The sequence below is a fragment of the Mixophyes fleayi genome, chromosome 9 (assembly GCF_038048845.1).
Source record: "Mixophyes fleayi isolate aMixFle1 chromosome 9, aMixFle1.hap1, whole genome shotgun sequence".
NCBI lineage: Eukaryota > Metazoa > Chordata > Amphibia > Anura > Limnodynastidae > Mixophyes > Mixophyes fleayi.
In genome coordinates, this window is record NC_134410.1 from 55,425,860 (window position 1) to 55,450,322 (window position 24,463).

General features: G+C 37.1%; 1 protein-coding gene across 2 annotated transcripts in view; it reads left to right on the forward strand.

Annotated features, from left to right (window-relative positions):
• The window catches only part of TENM1 (teneurin transmembrane protein 1), a 476,767-nt gene that overhangs the window by 273,105 nt on the left and 179,199 nt on the right, over positions 1-24,463 (forward strand). For both annotated transcript variants that reach the window (XM_075184364.1, XM_075184365.1), the window contains 4 exons: positions 4,686-4,838; positions 10,899-11,098; positions 13,466-13,676; positions 19,354-19,455. In XM_075184364.1, coding sequence (XP_075040465.1) covers positions 4,686-4,838; positions 10,899-11,098; positions 13,466-13,676; positions 19,354-19,455 — 666 coding nt within the window. The remainder of the gene's footprint in view (positions 1-4,685; positions 4,839-10,898; positions 11,099-13,465; positions 13,677-19,353; positions 19,456-24,463) is intronic.

Consider the following 24,463-nt stretch of genomic DNA (forward strand, 5'->3'; position numbering starts at 1 on the left):
CTCCCCCCCAGTTTCAGTTTGCTGTTATTTATCGCTCCAAAGAGACAGTTTCACATTTAGTTGGCAACTTTGTGGTCTGGATCACTTATTTCCTATTCTTTGACCTGCCTACTCTCATACTGGGTAATTTTAACATTTACATTGACAACCTACTGTCTCTGCAGCCATAAAACTTCTTTCAATTCTTCCTCCTTTGCTATCTTCCAGTGGACTTCATCCTCCACCCACTGTGATGGACACTGGACACTCTATTGACCTTGTCTTCTTACATTTCTGCCCTATTTCTACTTTCCTTCAATGTCAACTTCCCTAATTCCCCCCATGCACCCAAATCCACATGCCCGCAGTGACAATTAAATACTCTCAGCTTCATTCACTTCTCATTTTCACTAAAACTGATCTCTCCTATGACTACCCTGTCCTGCCCTGATCAAACTGCCTCTTTTTAGACCAGAATACTCACTTCAGCCCTAGACAAAGTAGCTTCAGCCACCATATGTAGTCTCTGAGGATCCAAACCTCTATCATGGCACACCAAAAATATCTGGCTACCTGCAAAAGTGCTCCCACACACTGCTGAGCACACTTGAGAAAGTCTTGCTCTTATGCCAAATAACTCCACAATAAATTCAGCCTTTCATCTTACAACATTGCGTCTTCAGTTGCCAAGCAAACATACTTCACTTCTAATACCAACCCAGTCTTCTAACCCCCAACGCCTTTTTACCACCATAACTCACTTCTCTGCCCACCTGAACCCCCTCCCCTTCCTACCTCATTGCTCATCGGTTTGTTACTTATGTCAAAGACAAAATTCACACCATGCAACAAGATATTTCTTCATGCCATGTCCTGCACACCCCATACACCTTCTTCTACACTCTCTAACCCACCCTTCGTTCATTCTCTCTAGTAACTGAAGGCAAAGTCTCTGCACTCATCTCATTATTTCGCCCTACAACCTACCCCCTTGACCCTATTCCCTCCCAACATAGCAGCTTTTTCTCCCCTGCTGCATGCTCAGCTCTAGATCACCTCTTCAACATGACTCTCTCTCCATTAGCACATTTTTGTCCTCCTTTAAACACACATTTGTATCATACATTCTTAAAAGCCATCTGTTGCCCTAGACTCTCTACAATTAACACTGTATTTCTCTCCTCTCTTTACCTACAAACTACTGGAGGGACTTGTGTTTAGCCACCTCTCACTTTTTCTCCTTTCAATTCTTTTTCCACACTCTGCAACTGGTTTCCACCCACTACGTGCCACTGACACTGCATTCACAAAAATGAACAATGATCTACTTACATTCTAAATGATCTGCTTGCAAACTAAAGCAGTGGTTCCCAAACTGTGCGCCACCGCTCCTTGGGGTGCCACAATGCTCTCACACGGGTGCCATGGCCAGAGGCAGCGGTAAGCAGGTATGCAAGGTGGGGGGGATGGGACACAAAGCCTTAGAGACTCACCCCCACCTGCCATTCCCCGCTTGCCACTGGCCACCAAGAAAGCATAGAAAGCAGATGCTGCTGGAATAGCAGTGAAAGAAAGAAAAGAGTGTCAACTCTGCGGACAACAGGTTACCGCTGGGATGGTGGCAGGAACACTAGGGAGTGTCTGTTCTGAAGTCATCAGGTTACTACTGGAACGGAGGTGAAGTACAGAAGTTGAGTGTCAGCTCTGCGGACGACAGGTTACCACTGGGATGGTGGCAGGAACACTAGGAAGTGTCAGTCCTAAACTCAGCAGGTTACCACTGGAACGGAGGTGAAGTACAGAGGTTGAGTGTCAACTCTGTGGTCAACAAGTACAGGGGAGCCATAATTAGCACCAAGGAGGTTACTAAAAGAACAGGCACCAAACATCCAGGAAAGGTGCCTTTTAAACTTTGGAGCCAAAATCATCAACCAATAGGAGAGGAGCGGAGAAAATGACTAGGATGAAAATGGTGGTGGCCAGGACAGAGTGGAAGGACTGCGGAGACAGGTAAGAGTGCCGGGGATCAGGTATGCAGCCCGATCGCCCGGCGTGTGAAAGTACTCCCCCTTTAAATTTGGGCACTGCACGCCTTCTGCTGTGCTTCATAGGGAACTTCTTATGAAATCTTTCCAGCAATCAAGGTGCGTGAATGTCGGAGGCACGTACCCAGGTGTGCTCCTCGGGGCCGTAGCCCTTCCAATCCACCAGATACTTCAGGCCATCTTTGTAATACTTGGAGTCCAGGATTTGTTTGAGTTCAAACTCCTCCTCCTGATGATCTTTTGGAATGGTGGGAGATGACACAGATGAGAAACGATTAATCCTTAGAGGTTTCAACAGGGAGACATGGAAGGAATTAGAAATATGAAGGGAGGCAGGTAACCGCAATTTGAAGCACACAGGATTAATGACCTAATAATTACTGTAAGGGCCAATGAACCGCGGAGCCAATTTCATACAAGGGACCTTGAGCCGTATATTTTTGGTGGAAAGCCATACCCTATCTCCGACTGTAAAAATAGGAAGTACTTGTCGTTTGTTATCCGCAGATAGTTTGTAACAAGTGGAGGATTTTTTTTAGACAGGATCTTACTTGAGTTCAGATGAAGAGAAAATTCTGGTGTAACGTATCGGCAGCAGGGACCTGGGTGGATGGGAAGGATGAAAATTTTAGAAGAGAAGGATGATGTCCATAGACCGCAAAAAAGGGAGAAGTAGTGATAGATTCATGAAAAGCATTATTGTGGGCGAATTCGGCCCAGGGTAGGAGGTCCACCCAGTTTTCTTGATTGGCAGAAGAGAACATCCTGAGGTAAGTCTCTAAGTCTTGGTTCAACCGTTCGGTCAGCCCGTTGGATTGAGGATGGTAAGAGGAGGACAGACTCAGCTTAATTCCCAACAATTTGCAGAGAGATCTCCAGAACTAAGACACAAATTGGACGCCCTGGTCCGAGACTATTTCAGCTGGACAGCCATGCAGACGGAATATTTCCTTAACAAAGTGAGATACCAACACCGGATAGGATTTAAGACCAGGGAGAGGGATGAAATGGGCCATTTTGGAATACCGATTCACCACGTCCCAAATGGTGCTACATTTCTTGCTGGGTGGAAGATCAGAAATAAAGTCCATACTGATATGGTTCCAAGGTTCCTGTGGAATGGGTAAAGAAAGTAACTGACCGGAGGGAGGCTGGTGCGAGTACTTGTGTTGGGCGCAGACGCCACAGGAGGAAACAAAGTCCCTAACATCGGAAAGGAGGCTTGGCCACCAGTAACTTCTGGACACCAGTTCGGTGGTCTTACGGATCCCAGAGTGACCGGAGAAACTAGTAGAATGGAGATGTTTCAGGAGTCTCTTGCGGAGACCAGATGAAACTAAAGTCTTCCCAGGTGGAGAAACAGGGGACTTGAGTACAGTAGAGGATACGAGACATTTAGGGTCCAGGATAGGATGAGAAGGACCGTCCTCCACAAGAGTTTCTGAAAGAAATGCACGAGAGCGCGGTAGCTCACTTATATTAATTCCCTGGCTTGAAGGTTAAACTGAGATCAAAGCGGGAAAAGAAGAGTGACCATCGTGCTTGTCTGGGGTTCAGGCATTGTGCTGATTGGAGATACAGAAGGTTCTTATGGTTGGTAAAAATGGTGACTGGGTGTCGAGCGCCTTCCAGAAGATACCACCACTCGATAAGCACCGCCTTGATGTCCAGCAACTGCCTGTGGAGAGGCATAGTTCCTCTCCACAGGGAGAAACTTCGTACAGTAAAAGGCACAAGGATGAAACTGTCCTCGAAGAGACTTCTGAGAGAGGACTGCTCCTAAACCTACGTTTGAAGCATCAATCTCCAAAAAGAACGCAGCAGTGGTATCCGGTTGTTTGAGGATAGGGGCATAAGCGAAGGCACCCTTAAGGAGTTTGAAGGCCTCTAGGGAGGCTAAAGGCCAAGACTTATCCACTGGTTCCCTTTATACAATAATTTGAATTGGCAGTCTGATCCTGAAGTTACTGTAAATATCTGTAAATAGTCACCACATCCAAAGTAAGATTTGAACGGCCCATTACTGCATAGAACACCAAATGTGGTGATTTCCCCTCAAGAAAAGTACAGATATGACGTTATCCATGTAACTCTTTTCTACACATAGATTATTATATTTTTGGGATAGTTCCTTTATGAAGAGAAGATCAGCAGTTAGACCCTTGTGAGCTCATTAAACGCGGTACACCAAAATGCCTCTTTATATCCATATTTTTTTTTCTGTAAAGATATCAGTGAGTTTTCTCTCATTCATCATCTTAAGTGGATTCTCATTTTCAGTAACAATTAATCAGTTTTGTTATTTAAGTAGCACACTGTGGCACGATCGTAGGATGCCAAATAAACCTATTGGTGCAACAATGTATATTTATTTTTAAATAAAACACTATTTCACCAGATGTATCAATGATTATCTCGTTGTTTCTGAAATAAGTTTAAAGAGGAAAAAAGCTTCTTAAAATCATGTAGAAGGATCAGTCTCCCACTGCCTCTATAGGATGATGTCTTGGTTAAAGAAATGTTCAATTCTATGAAGCAAGGCAGATAATAAGTAATAGTTATGGGATAAAGAAGGTGGTTTTATATAACAAGAATCTCTTATTTTATCTGCCCATTTATTTTGTTTTTGCTCTTGGGATTAATTTGTTTTCTTTCTTATAGCAGTTCACTTGTTTGGTTTAACTTGGCAACTTCAGCCGGTTGAGAGCCAGCTTTATGAGAATGGAGTCAGTAAAGGAAACAGAGGAGCAGAGTCTACAGATACCACTTATTCCCCTCTTGGAGGAAAGGTTTCCGATAAAGCAGAGAAAAAAGGTAATTTACTAAACAGCTATATAGTAATGGAGTTATAGACTCATCAAAGGCTTGCATTCCAACATTTTAAATGATTAAACATGGAAGTGTGAAACAAGTGCAATTTTAATTCTGCTCCTCTTATGTAAAATTATACAACATATCTTTTGGACAGCTATCACCATAAAAGGGAGCATATTATACAAATTTACAGAGACCACAATGCACTTAAGACTACAGTATAATATACAGATTGGGATGTCTACTTTTGGATTTAAAATTCTCATTTAATAGTGACAGCCAATTAGTCATTAATTATCTTTTTCCAGATACTAGTGGCAGAAGAAGGAAAGCTCTCCCCTTATGGCACCCATTTCAGTACCATAACTCAAGCTTACCAAGATTAAGTTATATAACTAATATGCCACCTCAATGAATGGCCCAATCATGTGCAGTATTAGAGGCATACCTGCTGCCCATAACACAGAATAATATTGATGTTTATGATGCTCACCTGTAACACTAAAGCCCACCTAACAAGCCCAGGAAACAGACAAAAGCAGAGGTGTGGGCTGGGGCACTTTTAAGGAACCTGTTACCTTTACAGTTAAAGCTACTAATAACAATAAAAACCTATGTAAACATTTGAGAATCTAATCAGAGCAGAATAAATTGTAGATAAAATTGATCATTTTTCTACACATATTAGATTTTTTGTCAGTAAATCTATTGAAGGGCACATCAATTAACCTATTTTTGCCACGTTTTAGTGAAAATTGTGAGCATAGACAATAAGAGATTTCACAAAGCTGCATAGCAAAAACACTGTTAATATAAAAATCAAAAAGTCAAGTTATAGGGACATGCATGTCTGTAAATTTTATTACAAGCTATTTTTTAAAAGGCACCTTGTTTTTAAGGTTTAGCTTTTTTTTACAGGTTATTGCAAGAGTTCCCCTACACGATTAATATTAAAAATTGACAACATTCAAGAATGAAGGACTTTTTTTTCACCTTAAAGTGTGGTCTTTTATTTAATTGTGTTATTTTTATACATATATACCATGTCTATTTTAGAAAGTGCTAGGAGAGTTAAAGAGCTTATTTCGAACGTTACCTTCTACATGTAATTAATAAGACGTGTATTTTTATCCAATATTTGTTGGTGTTTTATTAATGTATTTATAGACATCTCTACTGCCTCTACTATAGTTGCTGGTTAAGTAAATTTGATCCACTCTCTTTTGAAACAAAGATATACATTCTCGTCAACATAATTACACACAGAGACAATATCATCAATTTTATATTCAAATATGTACCTTCATTTCCCCATACATTAGTTTAGTCAATATTGTAATTGGTTTGTTAATGAATTTTGTAATGGAGACTTTGTATAGAGCATTAACTTTTATTGGAAAACCACAGTGAATTTAACACAGGATCCAACAAAATCCTAGCATGTGAAACATCAGTAGGCAATGACTTCAACTTAACAAACGCTAAGCAGGAAAGATCATCAAGATATATTTTAATGAGGTCTTTTGCTAGAGAATAATGATTTCAGCAGGGTGTTGGGTTTCACCATTAAGAAATTGGAAAAAAATAATGTTCTTCTGCAACTGGTTCAAATACACAAATTTTATTAGTATAATAAAATTAGTCATCTAGTATGTCCAGTGCAGGTTTGCAGCAGTAAAGTCAGTGAAATGCAATTTAGAGCTAAGGAAAATGTGAAATTTGATATAATAGGTCATGAATATAATCCTTTATGGTTTCAAAATATACTATAATTTAATTGGCCCAATCTGGGATGTTGTAGCAAAGGTGCAAAATTAGCCCTAGCCCTGGTCCCATCTGTGGATAATGCTCACCGGTAGCTTTACCATTATTGACAACTGAATAGGAGAGGCCTTAAAGAAACACAATTAACCCATTGCTCAATAAAGGAATATATGTGTCATATCTCCTATGTCATATTAAATAAAAAAATATATAAATACCAGGCAAACATTAATCTAATAGTCTTAACTTACATAGTTCTATAATAATAAGCATTTTCCCTGATAATAATGTAAACAATGCAGCATGTTACTTCCATGTAACAAACCCAAGGTCTAGGGTTAAAGCTTTAGTTGGGGTCAAATTTAGGCTTTGGGCTAATAAGTAGGGATGAGCGGCTTGAGTCTGTAGATATCCGATCTGAATTTTGTGGTATCGAGATGAACTAAGTCATTCTCACGCTAAATTCATATCTGAAAACCAGACAAAGCGTAATTTCCAGGAACATGTTGGATCTGGCAAGTTTTGGACAAATATTTTCTATGTATGGCCTTCTGTCTTCAGCTGCCATTTTAAAATTGATAGCATGTGGGTAGGATGTTTGCTGCAGAAGTGTGCTCATAATGCTTATAGAGGGTTGGATAGGATGAAAGAGGCATATAAATAGCTGTGATTTACTGCACAAACTGCACAAATCATAACAGATCAGTCTGCTGGAAATGTGTGCAGATAAATTGGGTGTGAGAGAGTGAAGAGAAGTCAATCAGTGGAAATTGGTAGAAATCATATATTAGTAAATTAATTAGGAGTGGACTAAAAACATTCTTTCTTGGTTTTAAAGTCAGAGTATCTCATTCTGAAAACAATTGTACGAAGGTCAGTATCACTGACATCTGGACTATTTAGTAGACAACAAACAGGGTGCTGTTTCACACTGAGTATCATCTATACATTTAATGAGCTTTTATTACTGCTACTTCTGTGTCTCTCCATTGCATCACACATGCTGTCTAATGTTGAAACTAACACATTGTTTTTCTCAAACCATTTCACTGCTGAAATACAGACCTTTTATTAATGCAGCTATTATCTCTCTCCATGTCACACATGCTGTATAACATATCAGTTGTGGGGTGGGCCTACCTTGGGATATCTTCTTTTCTAAAATGACCATCCTATCAGACAATTGCCCTGCCTGTATGTTTTAAATGTGTCATTTTCTTTATTAAACTGCCATCCTGTCTGGCACTATTGTGCCACATAGGGATTGTACCTTTTATTAAACAGCCATGTATTTGTGCTGCTGCTCTGTCACTCATCTTAGCCAGCTAGATCGCTGCAGCCTTTTTCCAATATTGGTGAAAATGTTGACAGTTGTGACGAAGTCATTAGAAAACAGACTGTAAATGATATAAGTGTTAAGAACAAAAATAGCACAAAATCACATAATTATACCTGTGTTTCTCAATTTTTAATGAAATCCAGATCCACACCCAAAACCAAAAACACATGAGGATTTTTGGCCAAAATCAAACCACGAAGATATTTTTAGAGCAAAAATGAAAGTCAAAACCATGGGGTCTGAGCACATATCTACAATTAAGCCCAAACTCTAGTATTACAGTGTTGGTTGGGTTCATACTTAGGACTTGGAACTTGGACCTAAGCCCAAGCCCTAGATAGGAAACTAAAACTTTAACCCTAGAACTAGAATTATCCCCAGCTCTAAATTAAATAAATGGAAGTGACAGCACGCTGCATTTTCTACATTGCTCTTCAATTGTCACATGGACTTGACCGTTACTCTTTGACTATGATTTGATAGCTATATCATCATCATTTATTTATATAGTGCTTCTAATTCCACAGTGCTGTACAGAGAACACACTCACATCAGCCCCAGCCCCAATGGAGCTTGCAGTCTAAATTCCCTAACATGCACACACACACACACACACACACACACACACACAAACACAAACACAGACTAGAGTCAATTTGATAGTAGCCAATTAACCTACTAGTATGTTTTTGGCGTGTGGGCGGAAACCTGAGCGTCTGGAGTAAACGCAAGAAAACACTAGAAAAGCATACAGACTCAACACATTAGTATACAGTATAAGGCCATGGTCGGAAATCGAACTCATGACCCAATAGAATACTGTAGTTAGGATTCACAGCTTCAGAATGCTCAATTTCACTGAATGGACAAATAAGGCATATTGTTCAATATGACACCACTCTAAGTCATGTAGGTAAGCTTACTGAATGCTCATGCCATCACAATAATCCCTAATAGTGATACTTAAGTGTTCTGCTATGCATGCTGTTACCTTCGTAAATTCATAAAATCCAAGAAATGCTCATATAGCGTAATTACTATTACTACATTTGAGATGCAATGATACATTACCCTATTTCGTAAAGGGCAAAATAGGTACAAAAATGTGATCTTTACTTTTAGCTCACTGCTAGCTGAACACCATGTGACAATTCATTTTGTACATTACTCTCTATTTATAATTATATATATAGTATCTTGGACTGAGTCTTGCTTGAAGAAATAGTATGTGGAGGTTAAGAAACTACACATAATTAATTTTAAAGTTTAAATATATTTTTATAAAGCAAGACCTTTCAAGGGTTAATGCATTATATGTTAGAATTTTATAAAGTATATTGTTTTCACGCACTTTTGAATCTCCAGTGCGAATTATAAGTGCCTGCAGAATTGCTTTTAAAAATGTTTTATAAGTTAGGATTAGTGAGGTATACACTAGCTGAAAGAATCTATCCACAAAAATCAATGTTAAAATAAGTGGAATTTTTATTAAGCATTTTATAAGTTCATAGGAGAATACCCTTGGAAAGAGCAATAAAAAGGTAGCATTCTTGCAGAGAAACAATTTTATTAGCTTATGTTACTGCTGCATTACAAGGGGGAATAGGAAGAAAAAGACTAACAGCCAGTAACAATAAAGTACAGATATAATACATTAAAATACAAAAAAAGTATTTAGAACAAGTCATTTCTCAACCTATATTACAATATGTTTTATATTGAATTACTTTTTTCAATATGCTCCACTTAATGACACAAAGTCCCTGCAGCATTTAAAAAAATAGATAAATTGAGCTGATATACAATACAAATAGTTAAATCTAATCACTGTATAAAATATTAATGTATAATCTGTATATTTAGTGCTTGACATTAACGACACTATGGATTATAGGAGCCTGCTTGCTCAGTCACTGCAAAGCTCAGCAAGACATTTCTTGATTCCTTAATATTTAATACAGAACGGATTAAAACACTCTAGGGCTTACTTCCATTGGTTCATGAAATGTTTTACAATTTTTTTCAGTATCCACAATAAAATCACTGTAGATACAAATTGCTCTGAACATTGATCGAAAGATAAATACATGAAAAATGCCATTGTTCAACTGATTTCCACTTGACAACTTTTCAGTCCTATTATGTGAGTGCGAAAAAAACGAGATACCTTGCATTGGATATTGTAGATTCAGAAGTAACAAGTATGTATTAGATAGACAAACTTCTCGGAAAAGTCAAGGCTATGTGATAATTAAAAAACATGATTTCTAAAACAAGGGGTTAGATTAAGAAATTTGTGATAAAAAATCTGATACTGTGTGAGATTTATTCTGTTCACAGTGCATGATGGGATTAGATAGCTTTAGTGCAGCAGCATAAAAAAAAATTGTGATAAATTCAGTGTTAGTGTAACAAAGGCACATCAACTATCTTTCTGGTGTTGACACTTCACCTCGAATTGTAACACTATGATGTTCTGAAGCATGTACTGGATAAATGGCACAAAATCTTAAACACACTGTGACCTAAAAAATGTATCCTTACTTGCGCATAATACAAGGGACAGCATATGCGAGACATACCATGCAGTACCTCTGAGCAGACTATGACCAAATTTCGGTAGTTGCGCCCACCATTTATTCAGCTGACCTATCGCTTATGTTTTGTCCTGTCAGAATGAAGTCCACTCCCAATTATATAATTCCCATCTCTTGACACATGCCCAGAATACTTTTTAGCTGGGGGGGAGGGGTTCAGAGGGGCTTAGAGCGAAAAAAAAAAGGTTCATCTCTTGTGTTTTTTTAGCATATATTAAAAAATTGTAGAATAACGATTACATAAAAAATAAACTTTACTGGCTGGATAAATTATTATTACAAAAAAAGTTAATGCTTTATAAATTGACAATGCATTAGCTGTTGAATGTCAACTACTTTGTTCGATGTTTTTGTCTACAGTGTATCAAAAAGGAAAAGCAATAGACTCTGGAGAGGTGGAAATTGGGAAACAGATTGTGCAGACTATCCCACCTGGTTTATTCTGGCGTTTTCAAATTACAATACACCATCCAAAGTATTTAAAATTTAATGTTTCCTTTTCAAAAGACTCCCTTCTGGGTATATATGGAAGAAGAAATATCCCACCGACCCACACACAGGTACTTAATACACTTTTCCCTGCAACTAGTGATACCATATGTTAAGAGAAGTAGATATTTTGAATGATATGTAATTAATGAAAGTATATTTTTTATTTATCTTTATAAATGATTAGGTAGTTATGTCAATTTAGTACTTTATTAAATGGTTGAAAGCTGACATATTTAGTTGTATTTAATAAATAAATAAATGAATTGGGTAAAAATCAAATATATATTTTATGCATAAATGTTAGTGGTACACCTACAAAGCAGACAAAACTGTTCTTTGAAATATTCAACTAATTACGCATTTGGTTCTGTATTTCACTGGTGAATTTTGGTCTGAAGTTTTCCTAGTGCTATCCCAATCATACCACACATCAGAATGGATAAGCTGTCACCGCCCCAGCTGTATTCATAATCTATAAACTCTTTGGAAGGCAAAATTACAAATATAGTACGGAATGACCTTCCACAAAATGGCAAAACAAAATTGTAACGCAAAGAATTTATCGCCAGAGCTTCACGCCTATGTAGCCTGTTACACTGCAATACTAGATTCACTCAAAATTTCCCTTTAGTTTCACTCATCTCTGCTAGAAAGCCCATAGTTTCTATTAATTGATATGAGTAGTACAAAGTATGGAAGAAATTTATTGTAACAGTCATATGAAGAAACATAAACTTAATAGCAATGGAGAAAGAGTTGGTACACCACTGTCCCTTTATCGAAATGATAATGAAAATTAAATTAAAGGTCAACTATACATAAATACAAGTTGATTCAATATTAAAAAGGTATATTTTAACTTTCACAACTATATATATATATATATATATATATATATATATATATATACAAGTTAACCTGTGCATGATACTCATGCATTCTAGTCAAATCATGCTATTTAAGGTGTTAAAAAGGTTCTTGTCATGCATTTGGCCCATAGCCCAGGCCTCAACCACCAACCACTCCCCACTGTCACCCCTGGCAACCACCAACCACTCCCAACTGTCACTTCTCCTTCAAGAAATATATATATATTTTTTTTAAATCTTTATAAACACTTTTAACAATTAACAAATTAAATTAACAAATTAAAAACATCTTAGTATACCAAATTTCAGCCCTTTCTGAATTTTTTTTCCCACACACACTAAGAATTTAGTAGGTCAGTGTATAACTCCGACCAGCAGGTGGCGCTGCAGTTTGGTTTTCTTTTTTCCACACACACACAGACAGACTAACACACGCCACTAGACATTTATATTATAGATATATATTCAAAAATTACCTATACCACAAAGGTCCTTGTGATGTTGTCTGACATTTTCATTTGGTTAGCAGCTTAATGCAAGCTATTGTTCACCATTATCAGTCATTTCAGGCATCCTCTCTATAAATGTAAAGGTGCTTATAGGCGAGAATTCATCTCAGGTCTTCAAAATAAGTTCCAGTGAAGCTTATTGACCCAAAAATCAATATATATGGCTTCAAAATGACTGATCCTATTTAATGTCTGATGAGGATCTTCTAGATGTCAACCAGGACAGCAGGAGAATATAGTTAGACAACAATAGTGTTCTGATTGTGTACATCAGGCCTGTCCAACCTGTGGCCCTCCAGATGTTGTGAAACTACAAGTCCCAGCATGCCCTTCCAGCTATCAACAGGTTGTCTACTGGCAAAGCATGCTGGGGCTTGTAGTTTCACAACACCCGGAGGGCCGCAGTTTGGACAGGCCTGGTGTACATAGTCATCTTCCAACCAAGCTAGTTGTGCCTTTTACGATTTGCCTGAGCACCAAATGGTCAGATCTGTCCAATTTGGTCACAACTTTGCAGATCTGCCCATGTATAAGTAACCCAAGGTAACAAATATTTAAATGTATATTGGTTAATTTAACTAGCAATTTGTTTTATATATGTCAACTTGTATTTTAGATATAGCCATCATTTAAACAAATGTTATATTTAACAAAATGTTTTTTTATTCAGTAATAAGAAAGCGATGCAAGTGGGTTATTGTTTTTTTTCCTGCAAATTTGGCCCCAGGGTGTCACTATTATGATAGGAGAAATAAGTTTATCTGTATAGAAGATTTCCTTACATATGTTTTATTGAGCATTTATAGAAAATTAATGGGAAATAATCCTTACTAAACTATATTCCCATTAGGAGCGTTTGCTGTGGATTGTTACTTAGTGATCCATTTGTATTTATGAAATAGAAGCGCAACCAGTTAGAAAATTGTTATTACCCATTGTGTTATTATGATGAAAAATTAGATTTTGTTGGTGTCTAACATCCCTAAAGCTCTAAAAAGTTCAGATGAGTCCAATAATTGTCTTAATCGGATGTGAATTGTCCTTGATCTTCACACAGTTTGATTTTGTAAAGTTGATGGATGGGAAGCATTTGATAAAGCAAGAACCAAAAAATGCAGAAAATCCACAACATGCACCTCGGAGTCTAATTCTGGCATCTTTACAAGAGACAGGCTTCATTGAATACATGGATCAAGGTGCCTGGCATTTAGCTTTTTACAATGACGGGAAAAAGATGGAGCAAGTCTTTGCATTAACAACTGCAATTGGTGAGGATTTGCCTTATTTCTCTTGAATGAACTTTGCTGCACCTGTACAGAACAATGCCAGGATCCTTTATAGTGAACATTATACAGTGGGAACATATCAAAACATGTATTATATTTCAGTCGTAACTACAAATTAATTTAAAAAAAAATGTGTTTCTCTAGTTAAAATGGAGATTATCTATAAAATGTCTAAGCTTCCCCTAAGTGAAACTGATTATATACAGTACTGGATGAATTGTTTTTCTGCTAGTATATTTCTACCATTTATTAAATATTTGCATCTTTAATTTACTACTGTACATAATTATTTCACTGCAGTACATGCCAAATATTTTACACTACTAATAAGTATACCTTATCTGGTAGAAGAGAATGGCAATGTTACATTTGGAAGTAAAGTCAGGCACATTACTGCAGCTATCTGAGATTTTATATAGAACTCCATGAGATAGGTTCTCAAAAATATTTAAACTAAATTTAGACAAATAAGCAAGACAAACAGGTTGAATCATGCTTAAATGACTGTATAGTATAACATGTTTAATGTTTCTCCATGCTAACTGCAAATCTGAACTTCAAACTCAAATTCTAGCACAGCAATGTCCACTGTCCAAATAAATAAAACACAACTTAAAATACTATACAATTTAGCCATTAAAGCTTAACCATGGTTAAACCCATACTGTTTACAGTTTATTGTAACGTCTTCTAACCTCAAACACATACTCCAAATTCAAGTTCGGCTTAGCTGTACTAAAATGCACGCCATGGTGGCTGAACAAAAAACGAATTTCAATACTTTCAAGATTGGCTCAACCAAAAGTTGCTTGTTAAAGGGGGCCGGTTCAACTGATACTGACTTGAATAGTTCAAGCACCTCTACTCCGTGTTCTGTCCAGACAGTTCCCTCCATTAACAGGAGCTCCCTCATCAGTTGTTGCTATCTTAATGCACTAGTCAATGCACATTATAGAAATAGGTATAAGTGCTTAGCAATAGATGTATGAAATCAAAATAGAACAAACTGCACCATGCCTGTTAATTTTCCACATTGGTTAATCAAGGGCATCAGATAGTAGAAGGAAACATAGGAGATAAACAAAGGGAATTGGAATAAGTGAAATAAGTGTCCACAGTTTGAAGCACATACAAAATGATTTGAAGGATTTATATACACTGGGGTCTTTTATTTTGTGTTTGCGGTTCTGTCTGAGTTAAGTTCATGGTTTGATGAACACAGCATAAGCAGAATTTAAAATAGGAAATCATTAAGCGTCATGAAGAGCGCACCAACAGTTTGCATGAGTATTTAGGGGCATATTCAATTAAGACGGTAGATTGCAGTTAAGCGCTGCTGCACACTTCCTGTTACCACAACATAGCGGATTTCCCTTCGCACCCCGGAAAATCCACCATGCTGCGGTACCGTATTGACACTTTATGTGCACAGCCGTGCATAGCTGCGATCTGCGGTCTTAATTGAATATGCCCCTTACAGACAACAAGGGACTACAAAATGTCCTATTATTTAGCATTCTTGTTCCATCCAGGTTTCACTCTGAAAGCTAATGTGTTCTTCATAGGGATTATTGGCCCATATGCTGTAAAGACACTTAAGTTAGGGTATTTAGGGGCACTTCACTTTACAAAGTAAAAGATGTTCAAAATCTTATTGTAAGTAGATAATCAAATTAGATACAATAAATGATGCCTCTTACTTAAACTTTAAGTAAAACTTGAGCATTACTTTAGGCAGAGGTGCCCAAACTCAGTCCTCAAGAGCTACCAACAATATATGTTTTCAGAATTTCATCCACAGGAAAGTTAGTCTATTTGCCTATTTCTACAGACAGAAATCCTGAAAATGTGACTGTTGGTGGCTATTGAAGACTGGGTTTGAGCACCTCTGACTTATGATGTTAAATAAGGTACAGTCATTACATACTCTACACATGAGCAGAATGGATTATATACGTAGTTATTTAAATAATCAGTCCTTCCACATATGTCAAATTAATGACTGTGCATTACCTAAAGAGAAAATCAGTTCTGTAAATATGCAGAATTGATTTCCTCTCTCTTCTATTCAAGCTCTATGTGATAGCACACAAAGAGAAGAGCTGTGTTGTCCCACTGCTGCAGTGAGCTATATAACTTTCTGCTGTGACCGTCAACATCAAATGCCACTTGTGCACCCTAGAATGCCTTGTGATTGGTATTCTGGAGCACCAAACACAAAAGTGCTGAGAGCACTTAGTGCTACATAGCAGGGAGCTTCCCATCTGAACACTATATCAACAATCCCCCACCACTACACTGAGCTCTGCATTCAGAGATAACTGATGTGTGACAATCAACCCTTTACAAGTGCAGAGTTAAGGTTTGCAGTAATTAAATCCTGCTCAGAGGCTGTGCTCAGCATTTATGAGGGAGAAATATTCATGGGAGTCTCAATGGCTGTAGCGGGAAGTAAGTGGCTAAAGGGGGTATAAATGACTACAGCGAGAGGATATATAATTAAATTGGAGAAATATATGATTAGAAGGCAATGGAAATTATAAATAGGGGTGATAAATTATTACAGGGGGCATAATGCTACAGGCAGCTCATATACTTACTGGGAAGGGTATATAATTATGAGGGGTAATGCTACAGGCACGAGAAATGCAGAAGGTGGATAAATGCTACAAGAGTGATAATTATGAACGTGGGATAATGCTGAAGGGGGGTGAGTGATAAACGGAGGATAAAGTGGTTAAAAATCTACGGGGTGATAAGAGAGAGGTGATAAGAGTGGAGTTCAAAAACTTGAAGGGGGGAGTAGAGGGGAAAAGACGACGATGGTGGGGTGAAAGAGGGTGATGAAGAGGGGGAGAAAGGCATAATGAGAGTGAGAGCACATATTAAATAATAAAATGTAAAACATACAACATTGTTAAATATAAAATATCATATAGAACATAAATCTGCATACATACATTAATCTATCTATCTATCTATCTATCTATCTATCTATCTATCTAACTATCTATCTATCTATCTATCTATCTATCTATCTATCTATCTATCTATCTATCTATCTGTCTGTCTGTCTGTCTGTCTGTCTATCCATCTATCTATCTATCACACAAATGTTCATTAGAGATGTAGGTTCATCATGGTATATAATAATGTGACCTAAATGAACTAAATGGGCCTGATTTATGTTCTGCCGTACATTCATATACAGAGACAAGAATGCACTGCATCAAGTGAAAAACAAGTCCCTTGACAATGCAAAAATAGAAGCCTTAATAGCCAATATGATAAACTATGAGGGATGGTGCACCCACACAATATTTTTACATTAACTAGAAGAGAAGAAGGGAAATTGTATATACTTGGGCACTCAATTGCAGCGCTGCAAGGATTGTAACTTCTGATACTTAACAGAGGAATGTGTAGTACATTGGCACCATAGTAAACAGTAGCCAGAGGCAATTGCTCCTTTCACTATATATATATATATATATATATATATATATATATATACATGTAAGAGATATAGAGGACAAAGCATGGCGCCTTCTGGTGTAGTATTTAAATATATCACAAATTCAGCTTGTACAGTTAGACCATATGTGTTAGTTCCCAACTGTATAGCTTCAAGGTGGCAAACACTGATTCAGTGATGAAGAATCAACCATGAAATCATGGTGCAGTGCATTAGTAAGAAAATACGCCAAGGATCACCCGACGTGTAGTGATGTATATGCATACCAGAGATAAATAAATTTGCGCTTATCTGTAGATTTTTCTGCATACAGAATGTTCCGAATCGGCACGTGGACATCACTTACACACACAATATGTCTCAATCATCCATGGAATTGGGATAACCCTGTATTATCGGTTCTCAGCTCCACTCACTTTCGGGTTTCGTTTCGTGGTACGCTTGACAGCAGACGACCGACGACTTTACTGGGGCTCAGCATTATACAGCAATAATAGTGTTAGGAAAAGCACGTCTGAAGATAAGGAAACCAAGCGGCGATGGCTGTGGGTTTGAAAAATGGAGATATTGCCTATAGCAACCAATCAGATTCTAGCTTTTATTGATTTAGTGCATTCTTAAAATTGACAGCTAGAATCTGATTGGTTGCTACAGGCAACATCTCCACTATTTCAAACCTGCAGTTTAGTAAATATAGCCCATGGTCTTTGTTTTTAAAACTACCCGTATGTGTGCAATTAGTTAACACAGAACATGTGTATGCAAGTAAGATAGATGAGAAAAACTCATTGTATGTATGTACATTAGACAATAAAAGCATCTTTATTTATTTATTTAATGTACAAAAATCCATGTTTTTAGTAATGATTATAGTGTTTAAATGATTGAAGAGTGGGAACAGAGGAAGAAGGGGGCATGTTGGAGCAAATGTGACATATGTAGACTGAGTCTCAGATGCATATGCGACTGTCAGGAGATGAGAAACGTGAGTGCTCATTCACTAGTGTAATTCACAAACTGATAGTGATGATTTTCAGCTTAGATGCGTCCTGCTCATACAATTGTAAGATGTGTCCATTTTTTAATGCAACTTCCGTCTGCGTTTAAGACAAAAATTGTATCCAACTCTACATGACCCCATGGTCTCTAAGTAAAACCTTACCTAATTTGGAGTTAGAAGGACCTTACTTATATTAGAGTATAACTTCTTGGTGTTAAGGAGACCTTAAAGGCATGAGCAAACTGTCAAGGTCCTCTAAATTCTATAAGAGATTTAGCAATTTAGCACATCTGGGCCATTGATTCCTTGTGAAGGGGTAGTTAGTCAGCAAGTGAAGGCAGCTCAGATCAAATGTACCATGAGTGCTTAACACTCACCCATGGGTATGAGTCCTAAGTATGTTTATACTGCATATTTACCAAAATGGGAAGGCATAGTTTTACTTTAAGCTCTGCTGAAGTAATTATATCTATACATTTTGCAATGCCATCTTTAAATTATGAGCATATGTTAATTAGAACTATGCAAACAAGGAATGATCACAGGTCTGTGAGCTATTGCTTTCAGCCCAACATAATTATTTATGATGTCCAAAGGATAATTTAGACAATAGCTTTATTTACGGATGATATCAAATGAATGAGCAACATGATATATGAGGAATTAGACTCTATCCTCTAGTAAATGTAAATGATGTGTCACCACTGTATATTACATATTCATCAAGTCCAGTGTTTTCTTCATTAATTCTAGATCTACTGGAGTCAGGTGAATGCTGGTATTATGCCTGTGATATATTGACAGCATTAAAGTTTTTGAGACTCCCACGTACAAACAATCTTTTTAACCATGTATCGAACCTGAGCAGATGACAGTATAACTGTATTTTAATATTATATACAGAAATCTATTTGGTAATTTACTTTTTCAGCCTTACATACTTTGCACTAAATCATATTTCTGTAATGTCACTGATTTTATGACAATTTTATTCATCCAAGAAAAAAGAATCTATATACTGAAAGTTCTCTCTATATCTGAATAAAAGCTACTATGATTATTTTTACAGCGAAAGGAAATTTGCAGCAATTTCTCTGCAATTGAGACACTCATACCACATTACCTTTACAGCTAAATTCAAACTTTAACTCAGTCTACTTTATGCCATTTTTATTCACTCACAGAAATGATGGATGATTGCTCAACCAACTGTAATGGGAATGGAGAATGCATATCTGGGCATTGTCATTGCTTCCCGGGATTCCTGGGACCAGACTGCTCCAGAGGTATAGATCGCTGATCAACGTATTTTTAGCATATTATACTCAATGTGTCTGCTTATATTGCTTTATCCATTCAATAAATATAGTTTAGTATAATTGAGTAAAAATATATTGCTGCGTTTTTTACCGACTTTACAGTGCATAGTGTAATTTATTTTAATGCAACTCATTCAAAATGTTTTGTTGCTATATATATGTTTAAAATATTTAGTTTGGTGTTCGAGCCTTTATGATATCATTAGTTTGATGTACTAAATATATGGAGCCATTTTGTTTGCCAGTGGTTGATATATTATAGATGTTTAATAAAGAAGCAGGAAAGTAACCTAGAGAAACTTTAGAGATTCTTACCAGCAAATTAATTTTCAAAACAATCCTGTTTGCTCAAAATGTGACTGATAAGTAACGCCCACCGGAGAATCAGACCAATCACAGTACATGGAATGTAAATGAACTGGTCAACAAGGATCAAGAAATATCCCTTTTGTAGCCTTATAAGAGAAGCATAAAGCCAGTCAGACACTATCAATAGCCCAGACTACACTGAATTTGCTACATAACCGTGTAAACAGTACAAAAGTGTTGCCTGTTTTATTTTTCTCTTTTTTTTCCAACACATTTCACACCCTTGTTACACATACTGATTACTGCAAAACGCAATTGTTTTATTTTCTATGTAGGTGTACAAATAAGCAGACCTTGCATTTTGATGTTATCTGGTAAATTTATTAAACTCACTGACAGACATAAAAATGAAAACATTTCTGTACTTGTTATTAGTGTCAATATCTATCTAGGTCTCATAACACATAATTCTGCAATCTCAACTGGTGTAGTTTTCTTAACAACATAATGATTTGCACAAAACACAAAACACAAGTTTTATTACTACTTAGTGCCAATAACTAGGTATATAACGCAACAAAATATTCTGGCATTCCAAAACACACAGCGGTGTATTCAAAACACCAATAAACCACTACCACTGAATACCTAATTAATCTGTTGTTCTTCATTGCAAGGAGCCTAAGTTAGTAGCCCTCAAAGAAAGGAGAGAGCACAGATAAATAGCATGCTTCAGACAGTTTAAGATGTAAACTGCAGAAATGAAATATCTGTTTCCTCTTTCTAAACAGTACTTGAAAAATGGCAGAATATGATTAGATGTTATGGGTCACAGAACATCTGCATTCTTTTTTATAAATGCCCCCCATGGATTGCTGAGAAATGACGAGGACATTTTTAATTACATGGAATAAGAAATTGTACATTGGAAGAGAAAATTACATCAATACATTTCAATATTTTGCATGAAGCACAAACTTATTGAAGTTGTTGGTTTGCATAATAAAAGAACAATAAGCGCCATGTGATACACCTATCATCATCATCATCTTCAGCTATTTATATAGCACTACTAATTCTGCACTGCTGTACAGAGAATTCACTCACATCAGTCCCTGCCCCATTGGAGCTTACAGTATAAATTCCCTATCATACACACACACACATACACAGACAGAGAGAGAGACTAGGGTCAATTTGATAGCAGCCAATTAACCAACTAGTATGTTTTTGGAATGTGGGAGGAAACCGGACCACCCGGAGGAAACCCACGCAAAAACGGGGAGAACATACAAACTCCACACACTCCACATGGTCGGGAATCGAACTCATGACCCCAGTGAAGTGAGGCATATGTGCTAATCACTATGCCACCGTGCTGCCCATTCACATAAGCCACCCATTCACAAGTCTCTGAGATGCTTATACAAAAGAATGATAACTAACCAAATAAGTAAGCATTTCTGAAGCAAATTACTAACGTGATCAAAAATAAGTGGCCATTCATGGTCCATTTATTAATACAAAGTGCATGAATATCGATTCAAATTGAAGTTAAAAATTAAATAACAAAATGTTGCTAAAAACTTATGGACAGAAACTGCTGTCAATAATATATACTCTATTGTTTGGTTAAGAGAACAAGACAACATATGTCAGACTTTTTGTTACTATATTTCTTTCTTTTCACTTGTTTTATTAATGTGATACTCAAATACTGATATATGCTTAGAAACTGACTTCAGAAAAGTTTGTTTTTCACTAAGGAAGAAAATTATTATTATTATTATTATTATTATTATTATTATTATTATTATTATTATTATTATTATTATTATATGTGAATATTGGCTAGGTAAAAAAACAAAGCAAGCAAAAAGCAACAGAAAATTATCTGGAAAGACATAAGTAAGCCTATCATGTTCTCCATGACATCTATTACTGATTTGGTAATATGAGCTAATTGATTTAAGGAAGGTAATAAAGTAAATTTCTGTAAAGAATATTCCTCTGGAGAGACTCCTGCATTTCTACCATTTAGTGGATTGGATTGGAGTCTCTAAAAAAATAATATTTGGAGACATATCAAAGCCTAGCTGCCAAAATCTATGTAGATCTGCTCTTTTAACTTACCACCACTAACAGTGCATAGTAATTTCATGTTTGTATCTGATTTTATTATTGGTTTAGTAATAGGCATATCGTGAAAATCAACACTATTATTATTAGTGCTAAAAAAAAGTACTTATACCTTGACAGAACTTTTTGTGAGCACAAATAAGAAAATCAAGCTATTGATTTTTTTCAGTAACTAGCAACCAGGGGTGCTACAAATACCACAACACAATTGCTACAGCTATTGTTTGTGTATATTCTTTTTGGTCTAAGTAGCTATCACATATGATCAAGGGGTATAGAAACCATATATTATATTATTTGTTACCAACTGCCGGGGGACAGAGCAGATGCAGGACATATCTAGATAAAGAGGGTATCCCAGGTGCCATGGGAGCTCACTTCATCCAATGTCAGGACTCTCTGGTTTATCCATGTATACTCAGTTTGTGCTGAGCCTCATGGCCAGTTACAATAATATTGTACTGCAGCCAGAGAGTTTCATACCCTTTAATTAATACAAATGTTTATAGCCTGTAGGTGCGTGTCAGTTCAAGGCCCTGTATCTGTGGGTCATAAGTTCTGCAATGGTTACAAATCTGACATTCACAAAAACAAGGAAGGATTTTTCTTTTTTTAGCAATTACACTCTATCTTGAATATTACAGTTCCCTAATAAGAAGGACTCTAATGTGTTCAGGTCCTCTCAGGACAGTCATGTTTTTTCCTACTTAAAACTCTTAAAAGGGAACTCCTGTCATATCATACGCCCTTAATTTATAAGAAATAATTAGCAAATTCTTACTGTAAACATTTCTACTGCCTTAGAGTAGAAACATAACTATATTTTGAAGAGCAAGATAATTAACTTTTTAATAGAGATGTTCACTAACCCCCTTGTATTTGTTTTGGTTTTGGATCTGGATTGAGTTTGTGTTTTGGTGTTGGCTTTAGCAAAACCGCCCTCGCGTGTTTTGGTTTTGGATCTGTTTTTTGTAGAAAAATAGCTAAAATATGCTACAATCACATAATTTTAACTAATTATAACACGACAGTTCATAGCACATCTAGGAAACATTGCCACACAGCAGAGGCAGAAAAGAAAAGTGGTGCAAGATGGAATTGTCATTGGGCCCTCCCACCCAGCCTTATGTAATATATTGAAAAGGACATGTACATTTTAACAAAGCAAGCACTCCAGAAACAAGGAGTGCCACTTTTATGGCTGAAGTGCTTGGTTTGTTTGGGCCCCCACAAAACAAGCTTAGCTGCCTTAAGCCCAACAGTGCTGTCAATGAACTCTACATTATTAAAGCATGTCTGCTTGTTCTGCATCTTTAATCTCCTTCTCTTCTCTGGATACCTCCCTCTCATCCCTGAAGAACTGGCAAACTTATATAGACAAAGGAATGGATATTACAACTGGAGTGGCATTACATCTGCTTCAGACAGACTGTGACACAGAACATATGGACAGCATGGAATCTGTCTGCATTGAACAGAGATTTAAACCAATATATAGATGCAGTTGAGGAGACCGTACTTAAATTAAAATGTGATCCACTGGATAAGATCCCAGATTTAAGAGAGCTTGTACACGAGAGATACCCTGCGCTTCAGAAGAATAATACAGAAGGGGCAGCATGATAAATATGTCCGGTTTAAAGAACAGCTAAGAGACCTGAGAAAAAAATGGGTGTGTCACCGGCCCCTGCAGACGAAGATTTGGAAGATGAAGACGAGGAGATCGCCGTCAACCAGACAGAGCACTCGTATAACACAGTTGGACATGATGAACCCAGTGAAAGTATGTGGTCACACGTACGAGAGAGAAGCAATTGAAAGGATGATTGAAAACAAACTTCAGCACTTATAGCACATGTATTTAACATTAGCACACAGCCGTAGCTGAAAGGAAAAGTGGTGCAAGATGGAATTGTCCTTAGGACCCTTCCACCCACCCTTATAATGGACCTTAAAAAGGACATGCACACTTTAACAAACCAAGCACTTCAGCGACAAGGAGTACCACTTTTGTGGCTGAAGTGCTTGGTATGTTTGGGCCCCCCACAAAACAAGGTAACAATGGGCATAATTAATCCCGGGGGGAATCCACAATTACAGAAGTTTCTGTACTTTGATCTAAATGCCAGTAAAGGCCTTCCTCATGAAATTTGTAGTTCATTTTAAGACAGTGCTGTCCCAATTTTTGGGAAATTCTTTTAGACCAGATCAAATGTAAAAATGTTCTGCTGAATCTATTTTCAAAAAAAAAAAAATGTTCTGCTGAATCATCTACATCATCCTTGGATCTCTCAGAAAAGCTTCATTTTTTTTCCTAGCAGCAGTAGCCTGAGAAACTGAAGGGGGGGGGGGCGCCGTTGTGTCAGGTACCACTACAGCTGTCAACTTGCTCACCAGGAGCTCATTGCATCTCTTGTGATCCAGGACAGTGGGAAATAAAGAGAAGACGTAGCTTTTAAAATTAGGATCAAGCACAGTCGCCAAAATTCAGTGATACGATTTCCAGAAGTTAATAACTCTTCGATCC